This window comes from Micropterus salmoides, unplaced genomic scaffold (assembly GCF_014851395.1).
Source record: "Micropterus salmoides isolate LMB-PRFRI ecotype aquatic unplaced genomic scaffold, ASM1485139v1 Ms_hic_scaffold_9, whole genome shotgun sequence".
In the NCBI taxonomy this organism is placed as follows: Eukaryota; Metazoa; Chordata; class Actinopteri; order Centrarchiformes; family Centrarchidae; genus Micropterus; species Micropterus salmoides.
In genome coordinates, this window is record NW_024044681.1 from 30,156,081 (window position 1) to 30,176,636 (window position 20,556).

At 41.4% G+C, this 20,556-nt stretch overlaps 2 protein-coding genes across 4 annotated transcripts in view; both read right to left on the reverse strand.

Annotated features, from left to right (window-relative positions):
- Positions 1-3,056, reverse strand: part of LOC119895889 (transmembrane protein 211) — a 104,497-nt gene extending 101,441 nt beyond the window's left edge. Inside the window, exon 1 of one of the 2 annotated variants that reach the window (XM_038709282.1) lies at positions 2,263-3,056. In XM_038709282.1, the coding sequence (XP_038565210.1) occupies positions 2,263-2,616 (354 nt within the window). In that variant the 5' untranslated portion in view covers positions 2,617-3,056. The remainder of the gene's footprint in view (positions 1-2,262) is intronic. The other variant, XM_038709283.1, reaches the window with a different exon arrangement.
- A 2,273-nt stretch (positions 3,057-5,329) lies between these two features.
- akap10 (A kinase (PRKA) anchor protein 10) lies at positions 5,330-20,421 on the reverse strand. 2 transcript variants are annotated; one of them, XM_038708637.1, is made up of 15 exons: positions 20,310-20,421; positions 16,902-16,949; positions 16,205-16,390; positions 12,003-12,497; positions 10,790-10,888; positions 10,593-10,677; positions 10,310-10,433; positions 9,863-9,999; positions 8,791-8,935; positions 8,199-8,366; positions 7,928-8,037; positions 7,114-7,196; positions 6,576-6,628; positions 6,326-6,418; positions 5,330-6,232 (listed from the first exon to the last, which is right to left on the reverse strand). In XM_038708637.1, exons 3-15 carry the CDS (start codon positions 16,284-16,286, stop codon positions 6,227-6,229), a joined length of 1,680 nt encoding a protein of 559 aa, XP_038564565.1. In that variant the 5' UTR covers positions 16,287-16,390; positions 16,902-16,949; positions 20,310-20,421; the 3' UTR covers positions 5,330-6,226. The 2 variants fall into 2 exon arrangements, with proteins under 2 accessions (XP_038564565.1, XP_038564564.1); XM_038708636.1 differs by lacking the exon at positions 20,310-20,421 and adding an exon at positions 19,523-20,232.
- Between the last annotated feature and the right edge of the window lie 135 nt (positions 20,422-20,556).

Below are 20,556 nucleotides of genomic sequence, written 5' to 3' on the forward strand. Positions count from 1 at the left end.
TGTGTGTGTGTGTGTGTGTGTGTGTGTCTAAATGGAGGCAGCGGCCCTGCCAGCCTGATGGCCCTGCAGCACTGGGCTCCTGAGCGCCAGCAGCACTGGATTGCACCATGGTCCAGGCAAAAGCTTTTGACAACATGAAGCGTCAACAGAAAAGCTCACAGAAGCTACAGCACAAGTAGGCCAGCCTCTCAGGGAGCCTCCTCCTCTTCCTTTTCCTCCCTTGTCCTGTCCTCGTCCTCCTCTGGTTCACTCACACAGCATCCGCAAGGCTCAGCTTGTCTTTTTCAGAGTGAGCCAAGAGTACACTCAGTACACTGAGCCAAGAGCTCAATATACAGGGATAGTTGTCTTCTACAAACACGAACACAGAGTGGAACTAATGGCTGCTGAGGCATGTGTCTGTGTGTGTATGAACAATATTGTTGTACCTAAGCACACACTGGATGTACTGTTTCGTGTGCAGGTTGTTGACAAGTTGAAAATGGAAGGCATCAGCAAAGTGATGTGCACATCAGTGAGGAGTGGTGGAGTAATAAAGTGGCTCTGATGAAAACTTAATGGCCCCCTCACCTTTATTAATGGCTGTGGGAGCAGGATCGTGCGCTCGGGTTCACCACCGTAATAACGCATGGAGCTCTGCGCAGAAAAGCAGCTCCATTAGCTTCACACTCACTCACTCACTGGAAGAGAATCTTGTAAGTGGAAGGAAGACCCTCTAATTGACTCACTGACAAGTGGCTAACTAGCAAAATGACTGCTGATTTTAGCCAAATGAGCCTTAAACACAGTGTGTCACACTTAAGTTCAGTAAAGGACACGCAGTAAGTAATGTATAAATATAAATGAGACGCTCTATACGTACAGAGATCCCACTCTGTTCTGTGTTTCTATCAGTTTCTGCAGTTCCTAAACCTGCGAACAGAAACCCAGGCGTTGCATCCTTCCCTCTGCGCAGATACTTGCACCACAATCACACAAGCAGCCACTTATTAATATCTCCCTTTCAAATGCTAATTCCCTTTCATACATAAATCATAATTCCAGAGGTGGCTGCTATAGTGTAGCAGTTTAAAAAGAAAAAGATTTTTAGTGGGAGGGGGGAGGCTGGAGGGTCCAAACAGCCTGCCTGTAGTAAGGAGTAAAATTATTCCACAACTTGCATGAATAATAAGCGTCCCAGATACAAGTCTTCTAACAAGGTCAATTGTTTTTGCTCTAATAAGCTTACAACCTCTGTTTCCCACAGCAACAAAGCAGTCATTTCCAAAACTTTTCAAGTCAAGTCAACGCCCTACAAACAGACTCACACTGGATCCCCATGCGATTAAATGTTTACCCTCAGACATTTGTGAGTGTTTGTTGTTGGGTACAATTGCACAGCTGTTTCACCACAGGTGGGTAGAATGCAGTGTGGTCCCAAACAGCCACTCGCACACACGCTAAGTGGGCTCCATTTGACGAAGAGAGATGAAATTGAAATTCCTGCAAGTGGGGAGCCCTGATCGGTGAGCAGTCTGCCAACCTAGTGCCACTTTCGCAGCTTTGATGTGTGTCTGGCGTGCTGGGCTGCAGATGCCGCTCCGTATGATACACCCCCAGATCAATGAATCATTTCTTCTGACTGAAAAGCACAGCATCATCCCCAATGTGTTTTTGTGAAAGCTGGCTCGGGAGGAGCATCAGCGCCGCGGTAATTATCTTGTTGTGTCATTCAGATTACTGTGACACATATGGCGTGTGCAGCATGTACGGCGTGTGGCCGATTACACTTTCACCATCAGTGAACCCTGAGCTAAGGCAGAGTCACTGCAGCTTCTGTCATCTTCAGCCCCCCCCCCCCAAAAAAAAATTTGAAAAATCAAATGAGCTTCTGTGGACACATGGAATAATAACTGATGGAGGAGTATAGATTGTGGCATTTACAGCATAACAAGTCATTTCAACTACATTTTTAAGTGAACATTTAAAAGATAGAGGACTTGCTATGGATATAAAAACAACTTGTTTAATTAAATGTCTCATTTTCTGGAATCAGGTGTAATTTTCTTGATTAAAGGGCAATTAATTATATCTGAATATGATTTGAAGGATAGAGGATTTGCTTAGATTTATTCATTTTTGCTTCTAACAGACTGCTGCCCTGCAATCCACTATTTCCCAGATCCTATAATGCCACCTGCCATGCCCTACCCACTTGATGCCCCACATGCTCTCGTCCATCCACATGTGAGGGACATGGGTGTGTATGGGAAGTCTAACTACCTGCCAGGAGCTGGAGGGGATCTCTGCGAATTTGCCCAGTCCCCCGAAGGTGTAGCATCGGTACATGTGATCCAGAGACTCCGAGCAGTGCCACAGCAAGCCGAAGCTCACGGAGTCCTTGTTGTTGTGGCTGTGGTGGTGGTGAGTGTTCCTCAGCTGGTCCTTAACAATCCAGGCAGGAGATATGAAGCTGAAGCTGCAGACGGCGACCAGAGCGGAGGAGAGGAGCACCCAGAAGCAGCCCACACAGCTGAACATGTTGGCGGCTTGGGGCAGAAAGCCCGGAGACAGACCCAGCTCGATCCCAAACCCGGCTTCTTCTTCTTTCTTCTCCCGGCCCAGGAGCGAATGCATTTGGAGCTCACACCTTCAAGTGCAAGACTTCAACTTCAGCACCCTGAGCAGCATTACATGAGCAAAGAAATCACTGGACATCCGTAGCGGCAGTCCCGTCTGTCTGTGTGTGTGTGTGTCCAGAACATCTGGCGTGGACAGACAAGCCACTAAGAAAAACATCCAAAGCACATCAGCAGGAGGAGTGATGTTGAGACAAGAAAGTCAAGTCATCCGCGCCTCCGCTTCGCCTGGAAAAATGCCCAAATCTGACACAAGATGTTTGTCACACCCAAAACTGGATGCGCAGATGTCCTACCAGAGCAGGTGGAGGAGCCGCTGGATTTAGAGCCACACACATGTCCTTGAGCCGCTGGCCTCCTCTGCTCCTCTCAGGGCACTTGCTCTGGCTTAACGCGGACAGCGGCGCACTTTGCGTTTAAGGAAGAGTGCGCCTGGACAACGTCAAGCTCTCACGGGTTAAAATGATGTACTTCCGGGTGTGATTTCCAAAATGAAATCCTGAGAGAAGAGGCGCGGCACGGCTTGAGACAGTGCTCTGTGTATCCCAGAGCCTAATTGAATAATTAGAACCAAAGACTACATCGATTTGACACATAGCTTTAATCGCTAAGAGGAGTAGTCTACTTATCTGCTCATGAAAACAAATAGCCTGTATCATGACTTCTGTTGCTCTGCAGGAGATTTCTGAAGTCTGACAAAATAACCCTTCATCAAATTATGCTATATTTGTTGCATTATGGGAAATGTAGGATGCACTGTTTTTGGAGATTGGCCCATTCAAGGGACTAAAATTAATGCAGTTTCATTAAATTCTGACCATGCTTTTTTGTGTCTCGAAAACGAATCTATGCATTTATCATGGATGGCATGAAATTATGTGTCTTTGTGTGTGTGTGGGGGGGTGGGGGGGTTCTCCAGGTTGTGATTAAAACTGCTCAAAACCATCAGTTATGTCAGAATTATCTGCTGTCGTACCACCAGACCAGAGCATTCCCCCTCTATCTCTGGAACTTAAATTCATCCTCAGCTCTCCTCTGTGTTGTCTATAATAGTTTTATTTCTTTACAAAGAATAAAAAATAATTTTATTCTGAAGGGAACCCACTTTTCCGGCGTCTCGCACATTGCTTATTTTTAACTTGACAGGCTCCTTGTCCAACTGCTCCTCGCACTTTGTTAAGGAACAATGTTGCGCGCATTGATATGGCTTTCACAAAGACAGTGAGACACACCAGTGGAATAAAAACAGTAACCTGTATGAAATTATTAATTAAACGTTTTTTTTTTAATTAGTACTTCTGTGCATCGACATGTACAGTCAAAGTGATTAACTGTTCCACAGATAGAGGTCTGTGCTAGCTATTGTAACATCTCAGCCAATCAAAGCTCAGACTGTCCGTTTGTATTGAGGTGGGCGTTGCCTCTGCACGTGCAGGTAGCCTCGGTCTGGTAACCACAATAAGCTTGTGGAGCTTCAGGCAGCATTTAGCAATACCCTGTGAACTAGCATATTGCTATTCAGCTGGTGTGTAACATATTTATCACACCACTTAGCTTTAGTAGTAGGCTAATTTACCTTTAAAATACACACAACTGCATAAAAATCACTGCAATTCTAATCTAATTATTCTGAACATGCTAGGGTACCTACAGAGCTGATATTATACTGCACTACTGTCATTAATACTAACCACAACACTGAGAACTCTGGAAATAAGTCCAGGATTTTAAAGGCTTTATAGTGTACTCAAGATGACTTTTGAGCCCTTTGGTTGAACTGCACTTTACAATTTGTGGATGTAACTGGCCCTGTTTAAGACAGAAAGTAGACATACTTGTGTCAGAAATAATATACTGACATAAATTTTTCAGTTTGACCCTAACATAGGAACAAAGTCAACATTGCCCCCACCTGGTCAGAGGTGATAATAATCCACCCTACACCTGTTAGCACTAGGCTTGTCGCTTTTCCCACATTTTAACTATATTACGGTTTTGAAAACAATGAAAATCAATCTGCTTGTAAACATAAAACATTGTTCTGTATCAAAATAACCACAGCCTGCAGTGCGCTGAAACCACAACTTCATACAAAGACTTGAAATAAGTGAAAGGGAAAAATGAGAACAGACAACATTTCATAATATATGTATTTAAATCAAACACAATTTAAATATATTATAGATTAAGTACACATACACATCAGAAAACATTAGCGGTACATAGTACCAAGAGTCTTTTCTGGTTCTTTTCCACATCTTGGTAAGGCTCAAAAGAATAAAAAAAAAAAAAAAAAAAAGTTAAATTCACTGAGCACACTTTCCAGTTGAACAGTCTGGTCATCACTGACATTTGTTTCAGTGATGCATAAAAAAAACAGCAATCACCATAAAAAAGGACTAACATTAATATATGGGGTAAACCAGAAATATATATATATATATATATATATATATATATATATATATATATATATATATATATATATATATATATATATATATATATATATATATATATATATATATATATATATATATATATATATATATATATATATATATATATATATTTATATATATATATATATATATATATATATATATATATATATATATATATATATATATATATATTTATATATATATATATATATATATATATATATATATATATATATATATATATATATATATATATATATATATATATATATATATATATATAAAACATTTAGGACATGGAGTTTGGAGTTTTCCAACACAACTGGAGCACTTAAGTTCATTAGGGGAATAGTTCTTCTTCTACACTCTGTAAAAGGTGCCGGGGGGGTTCATATAGGAGGCCAGCCAGTCCCAGAACTGAATCAGCTCTTCTTCTTTTTCATTGTCACATTTGCAGATGTTCTACAGTATGTAAAACGGCCAAGTAAGGACAGCTCACATCAGTGAACAGCAGACAAAACTTCTCGGGCAGGCTGAGGAAAGCGTATGCAAAAACTGTACAACGCTGATTTTCATTTACTTGAGCCTCAAGAGGCTAACTTTTAAGACTTACTTTTATCTAAAAACAAGGAATGGTTATAAAAGGTGTGGGGAGGAGTGTCATGAGGAAGGGAGGGTAATTCAGTCTTTGTCACATCCTCCATAGGTCCATTTTTCTGACAGTGTGGCTACAGCAACGCAGTGATGGTCCTGACTGACGCGCTGCTCCTTTGTGCCGAACTTCTTCCAGCGTCATGGTGAATGTTTCCTTCATCAGGAGCGACTTCTTGCAGTCCGATGCAAGCACTTGGCTTTGCTTTGGGCAACTACACGTGTACCTTTATGGTGTTATGGAGAAGATTGGAACAATGACGTACTTCAACTTTTCCATTAGCCCATGCGTGAATAATCAATCACCCAAGCTCATAGTCACACACACACACACACACACACACACACACACACACACACACACACACACACACACAGTTGGAGAGATGATAAAATGCCTTTGTTCTTTGTTCTGAGTAATGCAGTTCAGTGTAGGGTAAACCTTGTGTACAATTTCTCACTGGCTTGGCCAGCGTCTGCAGGGAGCGCCATTCCTTTGGTTCCTCAGTGGGGTCATAACTGCAGACAGACAAAAAAAACACTTAGAGAGGAACTCTAGTCATTCCACACATCACCGCACAGGAAAGAGACTAATGAGTGAGGTTTATGTACCTTGGTGGCCTTGCCGGGGCTGTCGTGGTTTGACTGGTGGACGACGTCGTTGACAATCATTTTTGCTATCTGCCATGCCATCTCCTCCTGGGCCTTGATGGAAAGAGTCACAGCACAAACAACCAACTTTAATTCACCACATACTTAATAAGTGACACAAGAGTGAGTGTGAATACATGCCACCGAGAGCCTAGCTATGTACTACGAAATCATTTATAGTATAGAGTATTTTAGCATCTCGTGGCCTCACCTCATCAGAGTTGCCCTGGACCCATTTCTTCATGGCTTGAGAAAACATGGAGCCTAAATGAGAAGAGAAGGAAAGGCTGAGTGAGACAAAGGAACTGCATCAGTAAGCACAAATCAACCTCAATAAATCTGAACAAATAGACTGCTGCAAATTGAATTTCACTTTTTCAAGGTGAGTTAATCCTGACACTTTAAAGTATTCAGTGCTTTATTAGACATTAGACTGCAGCAGTCTAACATATTCTAGTCCAAGAGAAATCCCTCTTAGACATGATAGATGTAGTAGTAGAGTAGTGGAGGCTGGGTTTTTTTCCAGGGAAATGTTCTTAAATATTTCAGAAGGCTATGAGCTGTGAGGAGCAGCCACTAGATGAGGTTTATATTCATGGGCACAGAGTAGATGTTTCTCACTGCGAAGAGGAGTGAGATAAAAAATGACAGAGTGAGGGCAAAGACTCAAAGAAAATAATGAGACAGCAAGAGCCTAACAGGCAGAGGGGGGAGAGAAAGAGAGAGACATAAGTGTGAGCTTATCATGCCTTTGGATTTCTTCACGTCCGGCTCTGGCTCTGCCTCCCTGATAAACTGGCCCAGCTCATTCACCTTCCCAAACGTCATCTTTCTGTGCGGGCAGAGGACATGACGACGGATGAAGACAGCAGACAGAGCAAATGGAACAAAACTGAGCCTCAGGCACACACAACATTCAAACACCGCTGTGTGCGCGTGCGAGTACGCCTGTGTGCATCTATTCAATAACTGCAATTTCAATGTAGGCGGGGGGGATCCGACAGACCACAGCAGCTTTGTCTTTCAGTAACATCATTCTTTTGAATTATTTTTGCATGGGATTTTTCAAAGCACGCTCATGAAGTACTTTAAGATGGAGTCAATAAAAACAAAACTGATACGAGCATTAAATCCAAACAGCAGCGTGCGCCATCAAGGGAGCATAAACGGAGAGGAGCATGACAGTAAAAGACAGTCAGGGAACTCAAGGGAAACTACTAAAAGATTAAATTAGATAACAGCAAATATTTGAAAAGTGCATTTAATGAGATTTTTTCAAATACAGATTTAGCAATCTTAAAGACAAATTGGTAGTTAAACCCATCCAGTACAAATCACGTATTGTATATTCCATTTTTGAAAGCACGCCAGAACTTTAGACTGATTTCTGATCTTTCTCAACACTACATGTTACTGGGGGATTTCCATGAACTCTACTCATCTGAAGTGTTTTTCTGTTTGTATACCTATTTGACAGTATAATAATAATAATAATAATACATTTTATTTCTATAGCGCTTAGTAAAACCAGAAGTTATAGGAGTATAGACACACAAAACTCACCCAGCATATGGCCGCTGGTACAAGGACTCAGGATCCAGGCTGGCCACGTCCACCGTGATCGCCTCATCAAAGTTCTTCAGGATCTTGATCGCTGCCTTTCTGGCACTTTGCTGTAGTGAAGACAGCATGAACTGAATGTTTAGGTGCATTACAGGCAACAACAAAAACATCTTCAATATTCATGTAATGAGGTAGAACAAGTCTAAATGTCAGCAGGCGGAGGAATATCCCCCCATGGGGCATAAAGACGTGGGCTTAAAGTTGGGGTCACCTGAGTCTGAGAGCCCTCGCTGGTATTTGAACTTGAACGGTCGTTGTCCACTGGCCCGCCCTGACCTGGAGTGCTGACATTCACAAACTCATCTGCCCGCACAGAGTTGATGAGGTCACTCAGGTATTTGTAGTAAAGGTTGCTAGACAGGAAGCCTGGCATGTAGACCTGAATAAATGCAGAACAGGAGGAACTCTGTTAGAGAATAATGAGCTCCCTGATATATTTCTGGGCACAAGTCACAAAGGTTTGTTACTGACCTTTATGTGCCAACAACAGTGTTCGGCTTTTATTTCATTAACTTAAAGCAGGCGCATTTGTCAGTGGTGTAATAGGACAAGACATCAGTGACTTACAACACAAACCCTTTAGAAAGATTGTCTATTGATTGAGCAGATGTTTATAGAAATCTCATTAAATGTTTTAAAGGCCAATTTAAATGCACTGAAAGTTTTACATTTCTTTATTTTTTTAAGATGCTTTAATATACATATCTAAACTTTCCATATTTCTCTACATATTAAAAGAACATAAGGGACAATCCATACTCAAAATGGTGAACTCTTATTGTGTGGCTACTTGAGAAGCTGACCTTCTCCATGGTTGTCCAGGCCTGTCTGAGTGGAGTGGTGAAACAGTCGGGGAGTGGCCCTCCCTCTCGGCAGATATTCGACTCAATCTCCATCCGCACAGAGTCGCCGAAACCCAGAGGGTTGGTAGCCTGGAGTGAGAAATACCTGGAGACGAAATAGAGCAATGAGCAAATGAGAGCACCTATATTAAGATTTTAATCAATACCCACCTAGTCTCCCAGTATTATATTACTCCTATTACTACAGACCTGTGACCGGGCTTTTACATTGATAAATATGCAAAATCCTGGAAGAAACTGACTACATATTGTAAACTACTTAGAAGATGTAAGACCAATGTGTCATTAAATAACAATTTCCTGGCCAGGAGCCCAGCCACTCAGTGCTTAAGAGGACCTAAAGCTGTACACCTGTCTTTAACACTGATGATTAAGCAGAAGCCCTAACTTCACAAAACACACACACACACACACACGAAACGCGTTAGCAGGGGTCTGTACCACGCCTCAAGTTCAGCTGAATCTGCCTCTCTCTAGGTTTTACATCAGTGATCCTGGTTAACCATTAACGTGAAGCTGGTTATCAAGTGTCTCTGTTACCTCTGGGTTTTCTCGTTCATCTACGAATGTGTTCATGTGAACGAGGTGTTGTTAATCGCAAGCAACATCATCAGTACCGTGACTGAAGTACAGCGTCTTTATTGATTTCTCATCATACAAGTGTCAACATCGTTATGCAGTGTGTTCTACAGCAAGTTTTATTTTAACAAACGTGACTGAAGTACTTCATGATCCGAGAGCGGTGATACCCGTGGGATGATTTAGCTATAGTGGCGACAAAAATTGATTCCCCTGAAGAGGAGAAATGTAAACAATATAATCACATAGCCAGAATAGAATAAGAGGCTGTAGAAACACTAGAATTCCATATATTCAAAGTAAGGCTTTAAAACCAGAGTGAACAAGGAAAGTCTGGAACAGCAAAAGTTATTTCAGTCGTAAAAATATCTATTGCTCATTATTAATTGTCAGTTTAGTGTTTTGGAACACAAGAAGCTGAATGAAGACCTACTTGTCGTAGAGGATCATGGCATCATTTTGAGCCTCCTGGCCATCATACTGGCCCTTTTTAGATGCTAGCTGGTTCTGGAAGTTGTCTGCCGCCAGCCAGAACTGCAGTACATTCATGGCCTCTTCCTTTTCCATGTACTGCAGGGAAGGAGATCAGAGCACAGAACAACTCAACTAAAAGTCCCTGTGGGTTTTTGCAATATCTTTGTTTAAATATGTATTCTATGCTGACTCTGGTTCTGGTGTTAACTGTCACTTTTGCATCATATATATAGGTTGGTAGACTGTAAAGTGGATTCGCCCTTTACATGTTTTCCTTTTCCATTTTAAGTTTATTGCCGCTCTGACAAGCAGTAAACAGACAAGCTTGCTCGAAGTGTATAATTAGGAGGAAACAAAAAAAAAGGTAGCATTGGTGTAAAAATGTGTAATGAGGCAACTCACTCACCTCAGAGAAGTAGAAGAGAGCCGACTCACAGAACAAGATGTCAGCCAGGAACACGGAGCCACTAGTCAACACTTCAATCTGGTATTTACAGAAATGATGGCTCCGCAGGAATTCACTAAAGTGCCTGGAAATGAAAGAGCAAGTGGGAGATGAAAACAGCTGCTACACTGTGGATGTCAAGGTGGAAAAACGACAAAAGATGCTGGTTGCACTTTAATCTTAATGTCAAAACACGGCGGTGTGAGTATTAACTCTTCTAGAAAATGAATAGACAGAAACTCACTGTTGCTCCAAGATGGTGAAGGCTACCGACTGTGCAATGACAAAGCAGTTTGGGTCCACCATGCCATCCTCTCCACATATCTTAGCTACACAGACAAAAGGCAGGAATATTATTGCACTGAAGATGGACAACATACAGTTTTTGTGACAGAGTACATAACATAATGTGTCTGACAACTGGCAACGTCTGTATCTTACCAACTATGTCATTTCTGATCTGTTCTGTGATGGGGATGGGCCTCGCAGCGTCTGGAGAGATATACTTGGTGAAGATGGTAACTGCATCTTTCTCTATACCTGAAAAACCCAGAGACAAACAGCTGATTATGCTTATGCTACAGACACATAAGATTGATGTTTGTTCCCCCTTTATGTTAATGAAAGGATAGGATAGTTTCCACTTTATGTTAAAATCCCTCTACCGTTGGTCAGCAAGACAAGACAAGAGCGAATTTCAGATAAAACAACTACTTCATGACAAGCAAAGACAAGCTTCAAACATGTGAACGTATTTAAAGCTGTATAAAACAACTCGGAATCACAAAGTTGGGCTGCAACAGAGATCGATGGCAGCAAATAATTTCAGGTCACTGGTGAGAAATATTTTTGGTGCACAAACAGACGGCTGCCAAAAAGGTTGCTCTCCACCATTCCCCCAGGCAACAGCCAAGCTAATAACCCAATCAGATAATAAGCTAATTAACACATCATCCATTACTGTTATACAACTTTTAGGTGGCACTAAAACTCCACTCCGATGCCATTAAGCCTCTGCAGAAGAAGACGGCGCAACGAGATGAAATCAATTAAAGAGCGCCCGCCACTCAAGCTTCAAACTGTGGGAACCTGACTGGCGCCCCCTGTAGAAAAACATGTGGAAAAACATGATAGAAATACGGCATTTAGTTTTAAATGTTTGAAGTTGAGGATGGTTAGTCTCCTCGTTGCTTCACACAGCTCTGCCTGTTTTTTCGTCCCCTCCGAGGAGGCGTCAGTGACATTTAAGTCACATGCATAATGTACGTCCAGATTTGTTAACCAAGTCTTTGTCCATTTACCTTTGTGGCATTTTCTTTTTATGGATACACCAACTTCTCCACCTCAGCCAAATATAAAATCTTTTTTTTCCCCGCAAATTGAAAGTATGCATAAAAACAGGCGGATGGAAATGCATGTAATATCTCTGCATGAAACTTTCAAAACTGAAAGTTTGAAGAGCTTTCAATCAACAGTCAATCAATTCAGAATACTTTCCAGAATAATAACTAAGGTGATGTGTTAACCATAAGTGTTAAAAAAAATAATAAATAAATAAAAATAGCACTTTCAGTAACAGTAGCCTACAGAGTATATTTGTCTGTGTTTATCCTTTTTACATAAAGAGAGAAAGGGTTGTTTAAAGGTGACTCACTTTTCATGAGTTTGTCAGAGAGCTCTCGCAGGGTGCTGTTTGGCTGCACCTTGTAGGGAGTTCCTGTCCTGGAGGGCGCCTGCCTGCTTGGGGTTTCTGCTCGAGGGGTGCCGGGTCTCAGGCCTGCTTCTGTGCTGGAAGTGTCCCGCTGCTCTGGCTGTTCTGTAGGGCTTTCACTGCTACTGTCCTGGGCGAGGCCACTGGGTTTGTGTTGGGTGAGCTCCCGGAGCTCTGAGCCCGTCCCTGTGGAGGCAGGGACGGGCTCGGCCAACGAGCTGTGTTTGACAGAGTTTAGGCTGTGCGCTCGGACCCGTGACCAGCTGGTAGCGCGGAAACTCTCAGCCTCCAACCAGAAACGAACCAGGTGGTCAGCGCCCCGTAGTTCCGTGAAATGCATGTAGTGGGGCATCGCCACGCTGTCGCGAAGGACATGGTCCACCGTCTTGGACAGCCGAGAGCGGGTCTCCTGGGGCTGATAGTTCACACTGGAATGACCTGGAACACACAAGTTCAGCAATCAACTTAATAGAGCTAACGATAGGCTTCAAAAGACACATTTTAGACTTACGAGTATTTTCTTCCTTTAATTTTTGACAACAGTACAAAATACACAAAGTACTTTACTTACTTTTCAAACATAATGTCCAATCCTACACTTGAAAGCAATATAATGTAAACTACTTTGAATATCAAATGAACCCTGTGATTAGGCCTGCAGATATGAGGAAAATTCACAATGCATGATAAAACAGTTTAATGTTGCGATGATGATATGACTTGTAAATAAATATTTAAGTATGCATTTTAGTTATACAGTTCCAATGTCAGCCTGGCTGTTTTTAAATGCAGAACAGGATTAGAATTTAATATTTTAAATGTAACAAAATGTTTCTAGAGCACTAACAGTAAAGTTTAGAACAGCAAGGTACCTAAATACTCTCAATAATTTCTTAATAAACTCAGCAATATCTTACTGGAAACAAATCTAAAATGTCAGTAGAATAAATCCTATTCCTGACATCAAAATACTGAGTGACGTTTAGAAAGAATCCGTCAGTGCCAGTCCTTCCTTCTGTCCTCCTCCCTGCTGCAGCTGCTGGGATTCACTACCTGCAGGTGACGTTACCTGGCTGGTAGAGAGAGGAGCAGCTGGTTTGTCTCAGCCAGCAGCTGAGTTTACAACAACATGGCAAACTAAGCTAAACAGCTAGACTACAGACAGACAGCTTTTGCAGTTAGCCGAGCTAGCGTGCTGTGTAAAACAGCGGCGGTGGATGAGACAAAGCAGATTAAAACATAGCTTTCTACATGTTCATGCTCTTTGAACAGGTGTATTAAGTATTGTCTTTTCACATACGAAGATTTTACTGCACTGACAGGAACAAGCGTAGCTATCGTCTACTAAAGAAATATTGTATCTTTACGTCACTGCCTCCACCGTAGCCTCTCAGCTTGTGTGTGTGTGTGTGTGTGTGTGTGTGTGTGTGTGTGTGTGTGTGTGTGTGTGTGTGTGTGTGTGTGTGTGTGTGTGTGTGTGTGTGTGTGTGTGTGTGTGTGTGTGTGTGTGTGTAGGAGCTCAGCCCCAACACAGAGCAGGTCAGAGGCTACAGCTTGACAATAAATACGTTTTGTAGCCCAGGGGCGTTTAATGCCAGGTTTCAGCACCCATCCCTTATTAAAAATTGATTTGTCTTATTCATTGCACGTCTGGTACTCTTGTGTTTATTGATTATATCTTCAGTACCTGTGATGCATTCCAAACCTGCATGTAACAAATGCTCTCATCCCTATTTAATTTAATTTAATGGATCAATTTAAATGTATTCAGTAAGTATAAAAAGAAAGCCATCATTACACAGTAAGGAAAATGTATTTTTTAGGTCTTGTGTTTAGATTGGTGGGAATTCATGTTTGCAAGGCTGAAACCACTGAAGCCTTTCCAAACATTTATTTACTTGTATCTGTGGTGTAATTATAGTGTCCATAATTGCAGATCTAACATTGTAACAGACACTTTACAAACTTTAGAGAATTAACATGCATTCACATGACTCAGATTTTTTTCACTTAAGCATTTTTTAAGATTCTTTAAGAGCGCATTAGACACTGAAGGATTCGACTTTAATAACAAACTCAGCAGTACACTTTCTATTATTTACAGCTTTCAACTTTCAAACTTGAAGATAGAAAACATATACTGTATACTGATGGGAGGTGCAACATGAAGTGAAAGATAAAAAGTGGGTTTTCTGTGTTCAGCTCTCCTACTGCAACAGAAATGTTGAAGGCAGATGTGAGTGGACTTTAAACTCCTGGATATTTGTTTTGAAGTCTTGTGAGTTTACAGCTCTCCGTCTGTCTAAAGGTGGCCTTAGACTACGCAATTTCACACATGATTTAAACCAGACAAACCTTTCAGAATCACACGTCAACCGCGTCTGTGTGTCCCGTCCATCCTGTCATTCATGCGTGTTTGAAGTGGTCAGCAATGACTGTGCCGCTCAAAGCAACCTCTGACGGTCGCCAAACTTCAGCTACTCCTTAACAGTGAAAAAAACCTAACATCCTATTCCTCTAGGGATGCCATATTATTTGACTTGACGATGTCTCAAATAGAAACTATGTTTGAATAACGTCCACCATCCTGGAGGACAGCACACTCAAACACACACACACACATACTCCCAGAAAACTAAATAAACAAGGAAGCTTATGAATTCTGATTATGATTCAGAGCACATCTGCTGTAGTTAGACTGAAACGTGGGGTGAGGCTTTGTGGTGTTATGCTCTTTGAAAACAAAATAGTGCTTCAACAGGTGTCACCCAGTGTGAGGTGTCTGTCAATCAGCCTCCATATTCCTTAAGATCACACAGTCATTGCCACCTTAAGCTGTTAAAATCAAAGTCTAGCATCAGATCTACAAAAAGCTGCTGCCTCATTTGCATATTTTCAGAGCCAATCAAAGTCTGTTACAATGTGCGACATCTGCTCTTACTATTTTAACTGCCATCAAAAGAGAGCAGGGAAATCTTATGATCATGCTGTGGTTCTCACTGCCAGTTACACCTACAGGCCATTGACCCGTAAAGATCAATTTTTTAACTCCTACAATGGCTTTCGGCGCCATCTCTAGGTGGAACCGCTGCCTGCACTCTGTCACTGAAGCTAACCCACCTTACTTCTTTGAAACCTCCTTCCTTTCTCTTCCTTCTGTTAAAACCCCAGCCCATTAATCATTGCCGCCCTGTGCGTTTCATTCAGATTTTGTCGTCCGGGCTGCGGCACAGGTTCCTCCACTTCCGTCTGATTCACCCCACATATTTCCTGGACAACTCGCTCGTACAGTTCCCGTCACTGCTTTCACTCAACATGTCAGCCACTATCACAGCCTCATATCATAGCATCCAGCATATATCATGTTTCTTCACCATGTGACCACATGAGAAGACGTTACCTTGACGCCCTTTGGAATGTTTGCAACTCAAAACTGTGTGAGTGCCTCTGACAAGATTAATGAAAGGTGTTTGCCACTTGCACAAGAGTCAAACTCAGGAATCTTGTAGCTACAGCCCATTACTATGGGAAACACAATCATTCCCGTAAGGTTAGAAAAAGAGCTTATGAAGCACCTTTGCAAAGTTTATAATTCTTTATATTTTGTTAATTTTTGTTCATATTATTATAACTATTTTTGAAATTGAATCACTGTTTAAGTGACTTTTCAAGCAAAAAAGCCAAACTCAGCTTCTTAAGCACATGATATCTTTGGGTTTGTACTGTTAAAACAAGGAATTTAAAGACATCACCATGGACTCTGGTAAATTACAAGGGGTATTTTTCAATATTAAAACATATAATATCAATATTATTAAAATTAACCTATAATGAAAATGATCTTCACTTAAAGCCCAACTACTTTTGCAGTTTGTATTGGTAACAACCTAATTTCATTTTAACCAAATCTAAGTCACTTTACTACACATAAAAGGTTTTTAATTCATAAAACAACACTGTAACCTGCTATCACTCCCAAATTGGTTGACAGGTCACAAACGAACACAAGACAACAAATAAAGTGAATAATGTTTGTTACATAATTTTGACTATTAAGGTAAAACAGACCTATGTTTCAGAATATATTGGCCTTTATATGTTATCACTGAAAACAATACACAAACACATGAACGCAGGCTCCGTACCCAGATCTCCAAAGTGTGCAGCCTCCATGTGGCTTGGCTGTTTCTTGAGGATGGCGGTGCGACCGCGGGCAAAGGAGTCCATGTTGGCAGAGATGGCATTGATGGCCACATGGCTGGGCCCGGCAGCTTCCTGGATGGCATGGTGGTTCCTTAGCCCTAGTGAAGGAGAGTGAGGGCTAACTGGAGCTGTGAGTGGAGGATAGAGGACAGAAAATAGGCATTAGGCTAAAAAAAGAATAAAAACATAAGAGTACAGTAACGTTCTGAGTGTTCTAAACGTATGACGTCAGTGTGACTTGTATGATAAGGTCTTTTTAGTGAAGGTTCTTGAAAGAGCTCACAGTTTGTGCACAGTGGCCTCGGGGTGTGAGAGATGTCTGAGAAGACAGTAAGTGTTTGTTAGACTGTGAGCTGTATGTGTTTCCCTTAGTAGCCTGAGTTCAAAACGTGGGTCCTTGTGACAATAAAATCAGCTATGATTAAACATAGTAAGAGCCAACTAAAGCAAAGAGCTATTAGAATCACTTCCTTAAAAAAGGCTAATCTCAGCTCTAAGTGCAAACACATCCATAACACATCTCAAAGTTTCACAAATAACATCAACCAAAATTAAACACCCTTTTCTGTAGTTTTTTTTTTTTTCATGTCAATTGAAACAAAAATAAAAAAGCATTTTGTGACAATTTCAGGAACTCACCTCTGTTGACTTTAGCATCTGTCACTTTCTCAGGTTCTTTGCTTTTGGCTGTGGGGAGATATATGAGATGTAAGTGGAGAAGCATTTTCATCCTCAACAGAGGGCAAGACAAGCGAGCAAAAAATTCACACATTCATTGACTTACATAGACTGGAACGCCTTATCTACTTACATAATGACATAGTGATAGTGAGGAAATTGACATATACTACAAAAGCAACTGTGAATAACTACACTACTAAGCCCTCTCAGTCCTGCTCATTACACAGTAAGCAGGTCTGAGACTGGAGACTTCATACTGGACGTCAGCATTAAGAAGCCTCCGTAATATTTGTGACCTTGGTGGGTCCCAGCTGCTGAAGGACAGATTTTCCCGAAGTCGAGTGGAGTTGGCTGTCTGACAGCTTACACCTCTATAAGAGTTCTTGACCGTCCATAAAGAAAAATCCATGGTATCATAAAATAAAGTGGACGAGCTAACATTATGTGGCCTAGTGCAAAACTATTTAACACTTCAAATATCTGACGTCGCTCCTTAGCATTGTGGCTAACTGTCAACTAAAAAATGATATATGGAGCCTGCAGTGGAATGAGTGCACAGCGGCAGACATGGTGGCCAGCAGGGTGACTCACCATTCATATCTTCAGATTAGGCTGTTGCTTGCTGCAAAGAGTAGCCAGGCAAAGTATCAATTTCAAACACGGACATAAAAATGGACTGAGAGGCCTGGGCAAACGGTACAGAAGATGCTCTTTCAGCGAGACACTTTGGACAGGACTGTTGGTGAATGCATGTGTCAGCCAAGAGTCGGTTGACACTGACAGGATGTCTGTCACAGCGTAGAGCTGTGACTTGTAAAAAGCTGCGATGGATCTACTGTTCCACATAGATAATTACAATTTGACATTAGCACTATAATTTCTTTGGAAAACCTTCTCTTTGCTGTACACAACCATGGCTATACGAATAAACGCACTTACTTCCTGTCAGTCAGAGTGTCATCCTAGTCCAGAGCATTTTAAGTGCTTTCTCTCTCTATTATTTCCTCATTTTGGAGATCTGTTGTGTCAGCTGCTTTGACAACTGTAGCCTATGAGGAAAGACCACTATCCTTAATCTCGAAGATGAACAACTGTGGGCCAGTTTAGACAGTGAAGCTACTGTTGCTGCTTGCCCGAAAAAAAATACTTTAAGCCGAGTTAAGTTCAAAATCCATTTCATAATCACTGCCTCGCCATTCTGTCTCATCATATTTGTATACTTTCTATCAAAGCAATGAGATCCACTGTTGGGATGATGCAGTAAGAAAATGTAGTGCTTCTTCTCTAAATACACCTCATTTGTTAGCGACACCTAGCTGAAACTGCTGCGCTCCAATACAACAATCATGCAATAAATCCTAACTTCATGAAGGTTATGATGCTCACATGTGTAGAAATACTTCTAGAGAAGTGAAACTATACGGTCAGTGTGGATGCTAAAGGTTGTGGTGCTGTTGAACTGTTTTGCATTACACTGAGAGATGTATTTCATATTTAGTCTACCCTAATTAATGTAAATGGTGTGGACAAAATATAAGAAGCATCTTTCAGTAGACTGCAACTACAGGCTTCGAAATGACCATTAAGTTGAATCAATATCTCTACAGCAGTTTCAGCAAACACCGAACATCATGAAGGTAGGAGTTATTAAAGGGCTGAGCTATTAGATTTGAGCTATTTGTACCTAATCAACTACCAAACGAGTCTAACAGAGGGGCAGCACATTTTTAGCCAGCACGTATTTTGCACCACCAGCCCACCTGATCACAGATCAACTCGGGACATAAAATATATTAAGCTATTAAACGTATCTTATTTCACACACCAACACACAATATTTATGTCATACATTAACATTTTTACATGGTAGCATAAACTATGAAGGTTTATCTTGAAATGATGTCTGGTCATGTGGTTTATAACCAACACTGCTAAAAGTCAGGTCCAATTCAACCAGTCGCTTCTAATTAACGTGGGATGATACTGACCAATTTCGCTAACGCTAGCTAGCTTACATAACTTGCGGTTAAACGTTTCTTAATATAAGAATCCACAGAAATAATAACTAGCAACTCAGATTCAATAGGCTATTATTACCTTTTATATAAATATTTCCTGTTGGTTAAGGCAGTATGAAAATGCCCTGACAAAGCTAGCTAGCTGCCATAGCACAGTTCGACACTTGTGTCAAGTGATGGCTATCACACACACACCAGAGCTCATTCAGTCTGTAACATTTTTAAGCATTGTTTGGTGCATACACAATCATACTGGTGAGTTTTAGGAGGTATACTGCTGACAGCTATCTGCGGTGGATTTATTGCCACCCTGGCTAATAGTAGACTGGATGAGGCAGAGGAGGCACAGAGGCCACCGCTAAGCTAACAGTGTTTCTGTAGTGAGCAGCGGCAGCAGCAGGAAAACCCCATTTCGATAAACACCACGGTGTCCTCAGCTAAGCTGCTTGCCACAGCCGTCTCCATTAGTTACAACTTTTCGGGGACCACTCTCTCCTCAGTCGGACCCTCCCTGCTGCTAGCTACCGTTGACGTTGCAGCCCTCAGAGAGAGCTTCCTCACCTTTCCTCTTGAAAAACGACATGACGGATTTCACACTCGGGACGTTTCCTCAGCTCACTGACACCCTCCCGTGGATTCGCGGGTCCCTTCATTCAAATGCATCTGTGCTGTACACTCCTGGGGTGGAAATGGGTTATTATCGCAGCCCCGGTGAGCGCTGTCAAATTACAGTTTTCTCCAAATCAAAACCTGGTTCCGCGGCCATATTGTCAATAAACGTCTAACTTCCGGGCTGGTGCGGCAGCAGCATTGTGGGAAATGATGTGTTACCTGCTCTGGTCAGAAGAGGGCGGTGTTTCTATGTGGACAAATCTAAACAATTACATTAATATAAGTAAAAGGATTTTGTGATATAATGTGGTTTCGACAACTTGATAAAAATATTCAACAATAAATGTATGTAAATGATTTAATTATGATATTGACAATGTACCATGCTCACAAATCTAAATAGACTGACCGAACAGTACATTGACAGTTATGTTTTCCTGTACATGCATCTTCTTGGCCTCTCGTTGACCATATGTAACGTTGAAAAAAATGTAAAGCAATCCTTCAAGCATAATATTCGTATACATTTTCCATGCAGGTATACAGTATACGTTTAATAATTAACTATTTGTGTGTGTGTGTGTGTGTGTGTGTAAATGAGCCTTTAATAACTCAACTTGTGGTTTCTTGTTATAATTTCAAACACAGAACTTGAGTTTAGCACAGTTTAGTTTTAAAACCAGGGAAAGTTACACAGTCACACAAATGTAGACTCTGTTGAGTTTTTTTTTCTTACCTTAAGTAGGTGCTTCCACATCTGTCTGAACAGACCTCTGCTAACACACATGAACATGAGGGAGATAAGGCTTACTTATAAGCATGTGAAGTGAAAACACTTGTGTGGGGGTGGACCACTTGTGTGTAATAGTGTGCTTGTTTTCTCTCTGTGTAAACAGTGTATGGACATCGCAGCAACTGCCTGGTCTGTCTTTCACAATGTTTATCATGATGGAGTTGGCAGCAGGCGCCAATGTATTACAAAG

Bases quoted from the DNA above. Each gene is read 5' to 3' on its own strand.
- akap10 (XM_038708636.1), bottom strand. From the start codon at position 19,544: ATGTCGTTTTTCAAGAGGAAAG. The intron at 8,038-8,198 runs GTGACCCCAACT...TCTTCACTACAG, and splicing joins GCGAGGGCTCTCAGACTCAG to CAAAGTGCCAGAAAGGCAGC. The intron at 7,197-7,927 runs GTGAGTTTTGTG...CTGCCCGCACAG, and splicing joins TACCAGCGGCCATATGCTGG to AAAGATGACGTTTGGGAAGG.